We start from the raw sequence: 14,067 nt of genomic DNA on the forward strand, positions 1-14,067 counted from the left end.
ATTCCTCATTTTTCTTTTTCATCTCAAAAATCCCCCGAGATGCCGAAGAGGACCTCCTCCCATTCCCCCTCCGTCTCCGCCATGAATCCCCTCCTCCCTTCCTCCTCCTCCTCGTCCTTCCCCAAATCCCCCCATCCGCCGGACCCGAGCCTCAGCTCCCCAAACCCTAGCCCGTGTAGCTACCTCCTCCACGCCGACGCCGACGACGAGGCGCTGATCCAAATCCCGGGCCCGAACCCTAGCTCGGGCGCGGTGTCCTCCGTCGTCCTACCGCCCATCGACCCGGCGCCGCACATCTCGTCGCAGTTCTACACCTTCACCGCCGAGTCGCACGCGCTCATGCTGCGGTGCGTCCTCGCCGGCCGCCCCGCCGCAGCCGACGAGGTCCGCGCCGCGACGCCCCCCTCCGTGCTCGCCTCGTGGCGGGCGGTGTGGAAGGACCGGAACGAGGACACGGCCTACCTCACCGCGTGGAAGCGCATCCAGGACAAGCTTGGGGCGTCGACCGACGGGAGGTCCCTCCACTTCAAGTCCAACCCTGGTCAGAGCGTCTCTCATGTCGGCCAGTGGCGGGGCATAGTCTCGGAGGCGCATGCCGACCCCGACCTGCTCCGCCACCTCGGGCTCAAGGACACCGTCGACCGAATCAAGCAATCCTGGACTGTGGGGGCCAAATTCTACGGTATTCCAGAGTCATTCGTCCGTGTCTGTGTTGCTGCGTGTGCTGTATGTAAGGCAGCACCTGCGGGACAGCCTGATTTTGCTATGTCATCGCCAGGACGAGGGAAGCGGCGCCGGAGGTTTGAATATACGGAGACACTAGATGTGCCTGCGCGAGATGTTCCACGCCGACTGCAACAGTTGGCTGCTAAGCATAAGGTGGTTCTCTGTATCAGGCAGAAGTATATAAGGCATAAGCCATTCATGGCTGAGGTGAAGGATTATGCGTGCCACCGTGCTGGGGTGCCAACTTCAAGTGGTACAAATGCTACTTCCTCTTCAGGAAGTGTTTCTGATGGGAAGAAGGCACGGGTGCTGAAGCGAGAACCATATCAATCAAAGAGGTGTGGTTGTGGGTTTCGTATTCGGGCAATTGTGCCAATAGCTAATTACAATGAGAAAGACAAAAGTTTTGTATATGTGGAGGAGGGCACTGCAGTGTTCAAGCTTTATGCGGTGCATTCAGGGCATGAGCCAGGGCCACTTGATGGCAATGCCCGAATTGTTCATAGGTTAGTTGGGCATAAGGGGGCTCTTGAGTTTGATCCAGACATCTATGGTGTCAGTGAAGAAGGAGATCCTAACTTTACAATTAAGGGAGATTTTGATGTTGAAACTGATGTTTCACATCTGGCAGTTTTGCAACAAATTCGGGATCTCAAAACAGAGGCTGGCTTGTTAGAAGGGAAGGTGGGTAAGATGCACCCAGGGCTGTTGGGTTCACTGTCCAGCGAGCTATCTGAGTTTTTGCACAGGATTAGGAAGTTTAATTTCGATGGAAATATCTGCCAGCCAGAAGAGACACTTATGATAGGCAATGATGATGTTGCGGGATGGGGCACAACTGATGTTTCTCACCATTTGGATCAACATGACGGTGCATTCTGCAGGGATGATGACATGCTTGATGATGATGATACTGATTTTGGTTCAAGTCTTGGGCCTATTGTCTCGTGGGATGGAATGGCAACAGAATGTGAGGATAGGAAGATGCTCATGAGTGATAGCCCGAAGTGTGACAAGTGGATGCTCAAGGAAGACGTGGGCGACTTTGTTGAGAAAAGTATTCTTAACTGTGGTGATGATGATGGTGTGGAGGATTCAAAAATTATCAAGCCATTGATGCATGATGACACCATGGCAACTGACCCAGGTTTGGTAGGTATTCATGTAGAAGGATTCTACTCTGGAGCCAAGTGGTATGATTCACCGGTAGGTTTGGATTCCAGTGGTGATGCAGATGTCAGTTTTAGACATGGTGGACTGGTGTGAGATGTGATTGTCCCTGATACCATGAAGGTCTTGTAAATTCTGTATACAGGAGGACATCAGCTTGTACCAATTTAATTTAGTATCTGTAGGTGGAGCTTGAACCAAAGTGACTCGCATTTATCGATTCAACTTCTGTTTAACGTATGTATAGTTCCCATGTGGGTTTCCATATTGTTACAAGACAACTTACATTCTGTTCTTGATTAGCTATTTAGTCCTAACATAATGCTATGTAGAACTCTCTCTTGCACGCGTGCGTGTATGTGCATGTGCATTTGTGAATTTATGCAAGGCTTTGCACACAATAACATGATGTATCATCTCTTTACTTCACAAGAGGAATCTTTGTCATTGTTCCTGCTCAGCTGCTTCTAGTGTATCACTACCTTCACCCCAAAATGTAAGTATTTCTAAGTTGTTTAACAAGGATTAAGGTTGAGAAGAAAAAGAGTATGTTGCTCCTTAATAAATGAGAAATGGATGGGGTGGGAGGGTAGGTGGGGATAAAATAAGAATAATTTTGAATGAGCAGTGATTGATTGGAGCCAGAAATGCTTAAATTTTGATAAGATTCAATTCTCAGAAATACTCACATTGTGGAACGGAGGGAGTAGCTATTATTGCCATTATACTATGAAAAAGATAATCCATGCTCACACCTAAAAATTGTCTACCCCCTTTTGTTTGCTCTGGTACATATCATTGGTGCAAGAAAACTGCAACTGTTCTTTGCCAGCCTTTTAAACATCACTTTTATGTGCAAGTTAATGACATGGTGTTGACTATGCATGATGTATATACTCAAATTTCATGGTGCTATCTTTGGTTTTGTAGTTTAATTTTGGTGGTCCTAGTCGTTTTGTATTAGACTTGTTGACTGAGTGGGTGTTCATTATAGCAGTGTAAATTTTTCATTGAGATGACACAGGGAATACATAACTAATTATCATTTGAACATTAATTCATTAAATATATCTTACTGTTCTCATATTCTGTTGCCAAGTCCCTTTTTCCATGTTATAACTCCTACTATCTACAATGTTCATTGAGCTTTTAGATATTAAATATTATTGATCACAAGGTGAGCAGAATGGTTAAGGCCCCATTTGATTCAAAGGAGTTTCATAGGAATTTTAAAGGATTTTATTCCTCTAGGAATTTTTTTTTACAAAGCCCTTTGAATCAAAGAAATGAATCCTCTGAAATTCCTAAGGAATGCATATTCCTATACAAGTTTTGGAGGAAATTTAACAAGAGGTTGAACCTCATGGAAAAAATACTTTGAGTCTATATCTCTCCTCAAATTCCTGTGGTCCAATCAAACGGTCATTCTTATGTTTTTCCTGTGTTTTGCAATCCTCTGTTTTACACCTATATTCCTATCAGAATCCTATGTTTTTCTTATTCTTCTTTTTTTTTCATTCATGTGATTCAAAGAGGCCCTTAAGGTGTGTCAAATGCTTGAGGAACATCTCCCTTGTTTATTCATATGTTCAATTTGTTGCTGTATGGCCAGGCAAGGTTCTTCTCATATTTCATTTAATCTTAGATGCTGAGATATATAGTAGTGTCTTAAGCAGTAATGGTTTTGGAGGACTAGTATTATGCAAATTGTTGCGAATAACTTTTATGTTCTAGATCTACGTTCTAAATCTACAAGTTCACTACGGTCCCTCAAGGACTGCATTCTGTGTACTTTTATGAAAAGGCTATTTTGGTATGCATTTATGATCCCCCCCCCCAAATGCTAGATTTCTGTTTGCATTAATTATATACATTCGATAGATTTTGAAGAATTGTCTTCGGTTTACCTCACCTTTTCTGTTCTGTATTTGCAGGATTGCAATGAGTTGTGCATCATCATTTTTCATCTCTGCTAAATGTGTTTATTATGTGTGAATTTACCATGCTATGAGGAATGCCGTTATTGCCTTAAATTAAACCATTTATTCATGATTTTTTCTCTCATGCAGATCTGTCAATAAACTTTCAAATGTGCCACCGTTTGTGCTTATTGGCGTGATCTGGCATTAGATGGTGTATCATCAGGTTGGGGTCAGGACACAAGAACCCAAATGCATTATTTGTCTGTTTTCATTTTATATCACTTGTTACATCTATAGTGCATTAATATTATTGATTCACCACTTCCAAATTTGGGTTTACCCCTTTTTTCCCGCCAAACATCATGCTATGTAATATCCATTGCTGTCTAGAAACATAAGAATTTGCCCTTGATCAGTTGATCCAGCCAAAACTGCAGGGTTTAGCCATCCATTCAGTGCCTAACTATCCTGGCTCCAGCATCAGCTTGTTTTGAGTGTATGAATCCTTCATCCAAACAAATAACCCATAAAACCTGATGTTTATCTTAATTTCTTTGACTCTCATAGGGAAATAAATACTGCTCTATCATGCGGTGTATTAAGTAAAATATGTTTCGTATGATCATACCGTTCTTGGTGTGCAAAGCACATACTTCTTGCTAGTAAGGATTAATGTTCAAGTTAGGATGTTCAAACACTGTTCACCTTTTGCTGTCAGCCAAGAAACAGGTCCACATTATGAGCTTTCTTCATACCAGATACTCATTCAAACCCAACACTTTAATATTTAGATTGGCAAAATTTTGTGTCTTGGATATCATTTCAATGTTCAACAACTTATATTCAACTATTTGTGGCAGGAAGGAATACTACAAACGTGAGTCATTATTTACACACAATCGCACACAAATGAAATATTTAGCACTGAGGCTGCAGGGTGAGTTAGTATATACTAAACATGCCAGTTTTATTTTCATTTGGTTGAATTTTGCAAGAATTGATATGTCCATTCTCCATTAGTTGTTGCTTATATCCTAGCAATACTAGTGATGTTTCTTTTTGCATTTTACTAAAGGCAGGCCTTCCTGGACAGGCACAAGTTGCACCCCTCTGCTGATTATAGTATATGCATGTAGTTATTGAAAAATGAAAACTGTGCCATTTAATGTCCAACCAAGTGCGCTGTATTAGCTACTTACACTCCGAGTCTTTTTGGTTTATAATAGTAAATGGAATCTATGCATGCAACAAAAAAATGTTTTGAACGTTCCTAAAACAATGTATCTGCTGACCGCTCCAGTGAAATTGCCTAACAGGCTTCACCCAAGGTATTGTGTCTTGGAGTAGCCGGTAAATACCACCAAGAGATGCTTCATCCGTTCGGTTAGAACATCTTATTAATTTTACCTAATCATTTTTGTTGCTTGTGTGATGTCCACTGGGATAACATTGTCTTTGATTATTGATCTGAGAATGCTTTGATGTCTGCACAGCGGTTAACAGGTCACATTTGGTTCAGGGTTTGACATCATTTACTGGCAGCCTGTTTGTGCAGTTGATTGAACTGGGAGCAATCTTGAACCTTTTTAATCTCCAGAATATCTAGTCTTCCAACTAGTGGTTTTGAGTCTCTGAAGCCAGAGGTACCGATGATATCCTTGTTAAACTCCAGCACTTGAATCAATGACATTATCTTACTGTCTGTAAGGCAACGACTACGCTGTAGTATATCCCATGTGATCAGAGGGAAGTGGAAGTTTCAACATTTTCATATGATAATTTATGTTTGTATTGCTATGTTATGTAGGATTACGCAGCTCATCTATATATGTGGCACGGATCTCCTTAAGATATCTCTGCAGACTGAAAGTCAGCTGAGCCAGAGTAAGATGTGATCAAGTGACTCGAATCATTGGTATTATTTAACTGTCCACGATCCAACAACTTTGCTATTGGATATTCATGGATCAGAGGGACATGAAAATTTAAACCCTAACATTTTTATATGGCCATGCCCAAAGTTGGTATTGCAATGGTTCCCCAGTTTCTCTGTTATATAAGGCGCAGATCTCCTCAAGTTAGATATGCAGTAAGAGCCAGTTGCAGGTGAGAGCGGAAGGAGGGCTTTCCAGAAGAAACCGTGCCACTACTAGTATGGCCATGACCACAGCCAAATCTAGGGTCATCGCCATCGCGATGATCCTCGCAAGGTGTGCCGCCTCTGCAGCTGCTGGCGACAAGCTGCCGGCGGCATTCGACATCCTGCAGCAGCCGGCGTCGAAGGAAGCCGCGGGCCTCGGCTACGGCTGCTTCACTCCGTGCTACGCCGGTGTTTCGATGGAAATTACTGCTCGGAGTTCTGCTCCAAGGAATGTGGCGATGATGTTGCGAAGCTCCGCAGCTGGCTATCGCCGGAGAACTTGGCCGATATCTGCAACATCCTAGGTGCATCAGCGGTTGCGTTGCAGCGAAGATTGATCCACCGTACTGTAAGATTTGGTGCGAGGATATGTTCGGTGATGATGTCAGGAAGAACCAAAGCGAGCTCTCGCCGTAAGCATTCACAAGATTGGTTTCCTTCGCTCCATGCATCAATAATATCTGCGCTTGCTTCAGTTAGCGCTGTGAGCCTGTGATCTTCCAGTAGCAACTAGCTAGCAATTGCGTTTGCTGGCTTTGGTTCTTCGCTGTTGCCGTGTTCTTCCACGGCTCCACTGTTCTAGTTTAAGACATCGAGGTGTGTAACCGACTAGAGCTATTACATTGCACTAGAGATTGGGGCGCGCCATTGGCGCGCTTCCTGTCTATAATTTTCTATTTATTTGTTTACGCATCTGTATAATATGTATTGATTAAAAATTAGTGTACTTCTATAACATTAATACCTAGTGCAGTGAAAATGTTGAATGGATCAACTTTTCTTAGGTACCGTATATGACGATCATATTTTCACGTAATTGTTTAACAATGTGTACAGATGAAAAAATATTGGCAAAACATGTGCCATCTCATAGACTGGAAAATGAATCATTTAATACATTTTAAAAAAGATTCCCCTATTGTTGGTATGTATTTCAAGAGCTTTACAACAATGGGTGTAGAACATAATGTGAAAATCTAAAACCAAAATGTAGTCCACCAGTACAAATCCTATTCTCGCCATCCACCATTTTAGCCTCTACAGAAGTATAATGCCCTGAAATAGAGCGATCACGTGCTTTTTTCAGCTTGAATATGAAAATCTAATTGGATAGCATTGTACTATTAAGTTGTACAAAGGGAAAAGCGGAAAAAGAAGAGGAATGAGCTATTATCTTAATATTGTATGTTTGTAATATGTACAAGCAGAACAAATCTTTCAACTGCAGATTATCAAAGGAATTTTTTTTCATTTTAATAATCATAAAAGTAGGCACAGATCTAGCTTAAGTCATAAGGTATATGTGGCATGCTTTACTTTCAAATAAGACATCAAAATGGTAAGTACGATGTTACAAACATGCTGAAATCTAAAATATATATGTACGTTGAATTCCTCTGCCTGCTAAAATCACAGACTAATCACTCAACATAAAAAGTTGTTTTTTTTCATGGTCACGTACACTTGATGGAGTAGATAGAAAATTGTTTGTGTAAAATTAAATTATATTTAGTTATAACACATATGCCATGTCTGAAACTTTGCATATGAAGATTCGAGACACCAAGTCAAGAAAATTGTTGGCCTAAACAATAATGGTTTGTACACAACCAGCCAATGGCTGAGTCTATCTTTTCTTTAAAGAAAATTCTGATTACGGATCATGAGTAGGTAGACTATGCAATTTAATTTCACTTACTACTAAAAGAAAGTATAAATGCATGATTGCTCTCTATATGTTGAATAGGATGAGACGTTAACTTCTATCCCATAGCCTGTTCTCAATCAGCATCATCTAATATCCTATGCCTGAAACAACAGTTAATTCTAGTAGACATCGGCATGAGGAAGGACAAAGCACAAAAGGAAAATGGGTAACAGAAACTTTAAATAGCAATATTATTATTACTGCTACTTCCACCACTTGACTACTATTGACAAAGTGTATTGATATGACTAAAAATGTGTCCTTATGGCTGAAATTGACCGTGAAATCGTTAGTAGTGCAATGAACAAAAAATAAATGGCAGTGTGTGTTTGTTAAGTTAGAATATAACTTGTGCAAAGGCAAAGACCACATAGTAATTCTGAACGCTGCCACCATCCCCCCCCCCCCCCCCCCCCCCAAAAAAAAAAACGTGCAATAGCAAATGCAACATCTTCAGGGGGTCTGTGGGGATTACTTTGACCAAAGGTCTGGAACCTAAATTCAGTTAGGAAGAAACAACAAGCAGTAAAATAAAGAAACATAAGTACTAAATATAGTCTGTTTCTACTCTGTTACCATCCTGGACGATTCTCTGTCCAATTTTTTTGGCTTGGTTGGAGAATTTGGTTTGAATTGATCACAATAGATGAATTACAAGTGTTTACCTGCAAAAGTAAATTTGAAGGTGAGTGAGACTTGGGTCATGTTTGTTTGCCTTTCTTCTAATAGGCAGGTCATTATGATCTTACTTCTAAAAAGAATGTGTGAATGAAACTGAAAAAGAACAATTACTGAATCTACTAAAAACTCTATTTACATCAACAACAATCACACAGATATGCCAGTGTGCTATGAGGCACATAATTATGAGAAGAATAGTTGCAGAAGCTGATACTTGTAGGCAGTCATGATAGTTATAGCAATTCCATATCGGCAATTGTGAGGTTATAATTTGAAGCAGCACAAATTATCTACCGATGGCCGTTTAGTTTTTTCCGTCATTGCGATGGATCAAAATTTGAAATTTAAAAGAGTTTTATGCCATACACTCTCACTGAAAAAATATAGCAAATGCATTAGCTTCTGAAAGAATTTTATACCATACACTGAAATTTGAATGCCAGTATATCTCAAGAAGCATTCATGTTGCATCAAGGTAATGTGTTGTCAGAAATTAAACACTGGATCAGGGGCATCATACTGCTCGGACATGATCCAAGGGACACCAGTATTCTGAGCTAGAGCCATGTTAGCTGCCCACATTACATATGGCTTGACACCAGCTCTGTACGTTTATTCCATACCGCCATATTCATTTTCAACCTGCAAACACCAATTCTACGGTCAGTTGTGAGCTACAAATATCTCAAATTTGGTGAAAACAGATTGATGTTTCGGTGTCCCAATTAGGATAGTATAACAAGTATCCAGACCTGAGCTAGGATGATGTGCCTAATATGCGAGGAGAAGAACTGCTCTTTCTTGATCATATCCACGATGTACATCGTGAATCTCTTCATGTGAGACTAATGACAAAAATGTAGCTAGAATTGTCAGCTAAAAAAAACTTACAGAACTCCCATATACAGCACCATAAAAATTCACAAGCTCCTGCAGCACCTTAAATGGCTCGTTGTTCGTCAGAACACCATCCCAGGCACGTAATGAAGCCACACCGCCATGCCCCTGTACATCTGCACACATAAACCCATCAATCTAGAGATATCGAATCACCGTAATTCTGTATAGTTACAACAAATCGGCGGAACGAAGAGGCAGATCCGAAGGTCCGTTCGGCGGTGATGAACGAAATGGCCCAATGTTCAGGATCATGTACAGCCCACCGTCCTTAACGTTCCTCGTGAAGCACACCAAATAGAAACGCTCCTCGAAGTAGTACTGCAATGCATTCACCAATCGCACACAAAACAACACTAAGTTTATTACGGATCAAACATGCTAAATGTATCACGAATTTTTTTACAGACAACCCAGGCCTGACCAAGGGCAGGTTCGTGGTCATTCCAGAACACGTGCGTCTTGACGCAGTCCGCGTCGCCGTCCTTGGCCTTGGGCACCAGCTTGGGCCACATCTGCGAGCACGAGCAGCAAAGTTACCACGGTAGTACCACCGCAATGCTTGTCCATCGCACGTGCTTGCGCGCGGTGGGGTACAGCAGCTGTACCTCATGGACGCTGCGGGGTTAGTGGAAGGAGGTGGAGATGAGGAGGTGGCAGCGGCTGGAGATGATGAGGGAGCGCTGGCCGTACATGACGCTGGAGTTAGAAATTCAAACCTATAGTTTCTATTAATCGGATACAGTTTTGAACTTGCAAGGCCTAATACAACCTAAAACTACCAATACTTGTGGTTTGGACAATAAGCAATCAATGCATTATGCATATACATCAAGATACTGAGTAAATTTTTGCCTTTCAAAATTTTGGTATATTGATATATGACTTAATGCACAAGTGTGTTTATATAGCGAGATACATGAGAGCATTCAGCACTTACAGTTTGCAAGTCAAGCAGGTAGAGATCAGTAAAGCATGTAGAGTGGGAGGAACCACCAAATATTAGAAGATACTGGTCGGCATAAACAGCAGCTGAATGATCATACCTAGGAGCTGGACCACCTTTCCTATTTCACAATCGCAAAGAAAACGGTGAATTAAGCGATAGCAATATGTGAATGATACATTGTGCAATCAGTAAGTAAATTCTTACTCTGTTTTAACTTCTTCCCACATCATTCTCTCCAGGTCAAGTATATGAAGGTCATTCAGAAGATGCCTCTTGTTATCCTCTCCACCAAACATTATCAGTCGAGAACCAATTAGGGATACAGATTGCTCACGACGGGATATCTGGTTGAGAAAAACAAAAAAATTCGGTATTCAGAAATTCTGCAGAAAAGTAATCTGCTCATTCAGTACCACTATCACTTCAAAAGAATAATATTTTGTTTAAATACAAAAAGAAAAGATTCTTACTGGGACTTTTCCATATGTATCAACAGAGGACCAGCTATTTGTTTCCATGTTAATAAGCCAAACTGCATGTAGATAGTCAACACTATCATTCAAGATAAATTCTGGTCTTGCAAATTGTGATAGAAAGATCAATAATAAAATTGCAAGGATGATGGTACATGCAACCAATTGCTAAACATAGTTTGGGCACCTGAAAGTGAAACTTGTTGTGAAAAATGTATGATTTGCTAGCAGTTAAGTGTGATAAATTGATGTGTGTACATGTGCAAAACATAAGAAAATGGAAGAAATCGGGACTTATAACAATATTGAAGTCAATTCGAACATCCTTTAAACACATGAAACTACAGAGTAATTAATACCCATTCTAAGTTAGCATTTTTCTCTGCATCTCATTTTTTTCCAAAACATATGAGATGGCATAGAATAAGGAATAGTTGGTAATATTTTGCTCATAGAAACAGTGAGTACGAAAATCAGGAAAGGATTCTGAAATCTGTACTAATGCACAAATTACTTCAGTTTCCCTATTGAAGATAATTATCTTAATAAATAAAGGTCCATCTAAAGATGTGAGATATATAGATCAATTCAGAATATAGCATCCATACAATAGGTGAGGTCATAAATGATCATGTTTACCAGTTGTGTTGCAGCCAATAAGGCCATGACTGAATTATTTACCAATATATATATATATATATATATATATATATATATATATATATATATATATAACTTCCATGATAAAATATACTTGTGCACCAATATATAGGTTTAAGAAGATCCATGATAAAACATGTTTGTGCTCTATATTTCAGTATGTACAAAAATAACTGTACCTGAAACCTTATTTGATGTTGATGTTCTTGTGTTCCCAGCTACAACTATAATATTATTTTTCCACTTGGCCTGAGAGGTTACACTGGTTAGCATAAGAAATATCAATCTGGATTGGAAGAGTAGCAGGTAATAAAAAAATAATTAAGTTTCCATACCATACTATGGCCTGCTATTGCAGGGAATGACTGGTCTGTGGTACTATTTTCAGTATTCAACTGGTTTGGATCTCTAGTAGGACTTAATACTGACCACTTGAATGTCCTAAAATCAAAAACCTGCAAAGTTTGCCCTTGTTAGGATATAGGTGAAGAAGGAGACAGGGCATGAGAAACATGATTCATTAGAATGCATTAGTGCAGTTCGAAAAAACATGATTCATGATATAGCGGCGGCGGTGGCGAGCAACGGCAGCAGCAAGAGTACCAGCCTCCGCGCGGCGCTCCGCCCCTAGCCGCCGCGTTGGCCGCCGTCCCACGCTCCCCCGTTGCTGTCATGGAGAGGTCCACCCGATGAGGTCCTGCTGCTGCGTGCCGAACTTGTCGGTCCCGATGGTGGCACGGAGGACGACGACGGTGAGCAGCAGCCACACCACGGTGAGGTTGGCGTTCAACGCGAAACACTGGATCTGCTGCACCTGCCGATCCCCCGCCATCCGCTCTGCCGACAGCCGGCCCGAGCTTCGCCGGCCCAGCCTCCGCCGATAGGCCTCACCTCCGCCGCCTGTAGCGGCCGGCTCCGGCGTGTTGGGCTCCACCAAAAGCTGCCGCCACCGCCCGCAACGGTCACCGATGCCGCCCCGGGGCAAACCATTGGATATGCCGCATCCACCGCCCCCCACCACCCGCTCCGCAGACAGCCGCCCGGGTTCCGCCGCCCCGAGGTCCGCCGCGGTCTCCACCCAGCAGTCCAAGTCCACGATGGTCTGTGTAGATCAACGTCGGCCTAGCGACCTACAGCACCATCGCTGGCCATGGGGAGGCGGGCCGGACGAGGCGCACCGCGGGCAGGCAGGTGGGGAGTGAGGCGGCGAGGAAGAGGGACCTGGGGAGCGGCGGGCGGTGGAGAGTAGCCGCCGGGGAGGGGAAGGGGAGCAGCAGGAGTGTGGCGTCCATCTCGGTGAAGTTGAAAAGGAGAGCGAGGTAGAAGCGGCGCGATTTTTCTCGTCGGCGCCATGACGCTCACCACCGCGCTCTAATTATTACAGCACGGTGGCGCTGCCCCCTCCTCTCCAGCCACCGCATGCCACTTCTAAACGATCCCTAACATTTCTTTTGCCATTTTTGAGAATCCGACCAAATTAAACCGGTTTGCCGACGCGGCGAGACGAAAATACCCCGGGCTGAATGAGAGGAGATCGCGTCAGAGCGCTCAAGAGCGCAACCACCGCCGCCGCCGTGATGAAGTGGAGCTCCTCCTACTGCGACGACGAGCCGGCGCTCGCCGCCGCCTCTGCGGCGCCGCGTTTCCTCACGGAGGAGCGGCCGCCCGGGACGCCGCCGCCTATCGCGCCGGCCCGTAGGCGCAGCGGCGCCGGCAGCAGGCAGAGGAAGCTCCGGCCACATACGGCGATGCACCGGCGCGCCGCGAGAGCGAGGGAGGAGGATGGGGACGACGGGGCAGGCGCGGAGGACGTGTGGCGCGGGGCGAAGTGGGAGGCGGCGTGGGGTGCGTGGATCTGGGGTTCGGGTTCAGCTACGACGAGATCCGAGCTGTGCGGCACGCTCCCGGCGCTGGATAAGCTCTCGTGTGGCAAAATCCAGATCCTGTCCTCCCCCCACATCCTGCCCCCAATCAACACTTGTTCTTCATTTCTTATATGGCAAAATCCAAATATTTTCCTGTTGATGTCAATCCTGCTCAGGATAAGCTCTTAATTTCTTCTTGGATTGCTGCTGAACAGTTGATCTTGATGTGTTCTTGGATGATGTGTTGCTGCAGGGGACAGCCCAGATGAGGTGAAGGCAATGCTCAAGTACTGGGCGCAGGCAGTTGCGTGCATCGGCAGGCTCTATAGCTAATAATCCAATCGCCAACAATCAATCGTGCCAAACAGCATCAAGACGAAGCAAAATCAACCTCAGAGGCTAGACACTGGATCCCGATTTGGAGCCGGACAGAACACCGCTCTCTTCTGATTTAGCCCGGGGGTATTTTTGTCTCGCTGCGTCGGCAAACCCATTTAATTTGGTCGAATTTTCAAAATGGCAAAAGAAATGTTAAGGATCGCTTAGGAGTGACATTTTAAATGTGACAACCTACGGAGTGGTATTTTGACAGAACCTAATATTGAGAGTGGCATAATATCCAATTTCTCGCGGTGGAGAGGGTTCCTGGGACGCGTGGCGTGCGTCGGCTGCGCACAACGCGAATCTGACGCATGAACGCGTGGCGACGCCCAACCTCCCATCCATCCATCCATCCATCCACCCATCTCCGATCGGACGGCTCAAAATATTTCGGTGCCGTGGCCAAGGCAAGGGGCACCATAGCCATTGACCTTTCATATGTAAAAGTTTCACCCTTTTTATGGAAGTACAACCGGCCATGATCATTGGTCTTAT

General features: G+C 43.6%; 2 protein-coding genes and 2 pseudogenes across 2 annotated transcripts; 3 read left to right on the forward strand and 1 right to left on the reverse strand.

The window, feature by feature from the left end:
* LOC102705512 lies at positions 1-2,356 on the forward strand. The gene has a single exon (XM_006649673.3). The coding sequence runs from the start codon at positions 40-42 to the stop codon at positions 1,990-1,992; it is 1,953 nt and encodes a 650-aa protein (XP_006649736.1). The 5' UTR covers positions 1-39; the 3' UTR covers positions 1,993-2,356.
* A 3,473-nt stretch (positions 2,357-5,829) lies between these two features.
* LOC102718914 lies at positions 5,830-6,657 on the forward strand (annotated as a pseudogene).
* Positions 6,658-6,743: 86 nt separating this feature from the next.
* On the reverse strand, positions 6,744-12,158 carry LOC102705796 (acyl-CoA-binding domain-containing protein 6-like). The gene is made up of 12 exons (XM_006649674.2): positions 12,096-12,158; positions 11,662-11,781; positions 11,506-11,575; positions 10,664-10,725; positions 10,398-10,537; positions 10,185-10,311; positions 9,669-9,759; positions 9,287-9,565; positions 9,100-9,192; positions 8,767-8,989; positions 8,243-8,331; positions 6,744-7,014 (listed from the first exon to the last, which is right to left on the reverse strand). Exons 1-8 carry the CDS (start codon positions 12,156-12,158, stop codon positions 9,516-9,518), a joined length of 723 nt encoding a protein of 240 aa, XP_006649737.2. The 3' UTR covers positions 6,744-7,014; positions 8,243-8,331; positions 8,767-8,989; positions 9,100-9,192; positions 9,287-9,515.
* Positions 12,159-12,294: 136 nt separating this feature from the next.
* On the forward strand, positions 12,295-14,067 carry LOC102719191 (annotated as a pseudogene).

This window comes from Oryza brachyantha, chromosome 3, assembly GCF_000231095.2.
Source record: "Oryza brachyantha chromosome 3, ObraRS2, whole genome shotgun sequence".
Classification (NCBI taxonomy): Eukaryota; Viridiplantae; Streptophyta; class Magnoliopsida; order Poales; family Poaceae; genus Oryza; species Oryza brachyantha.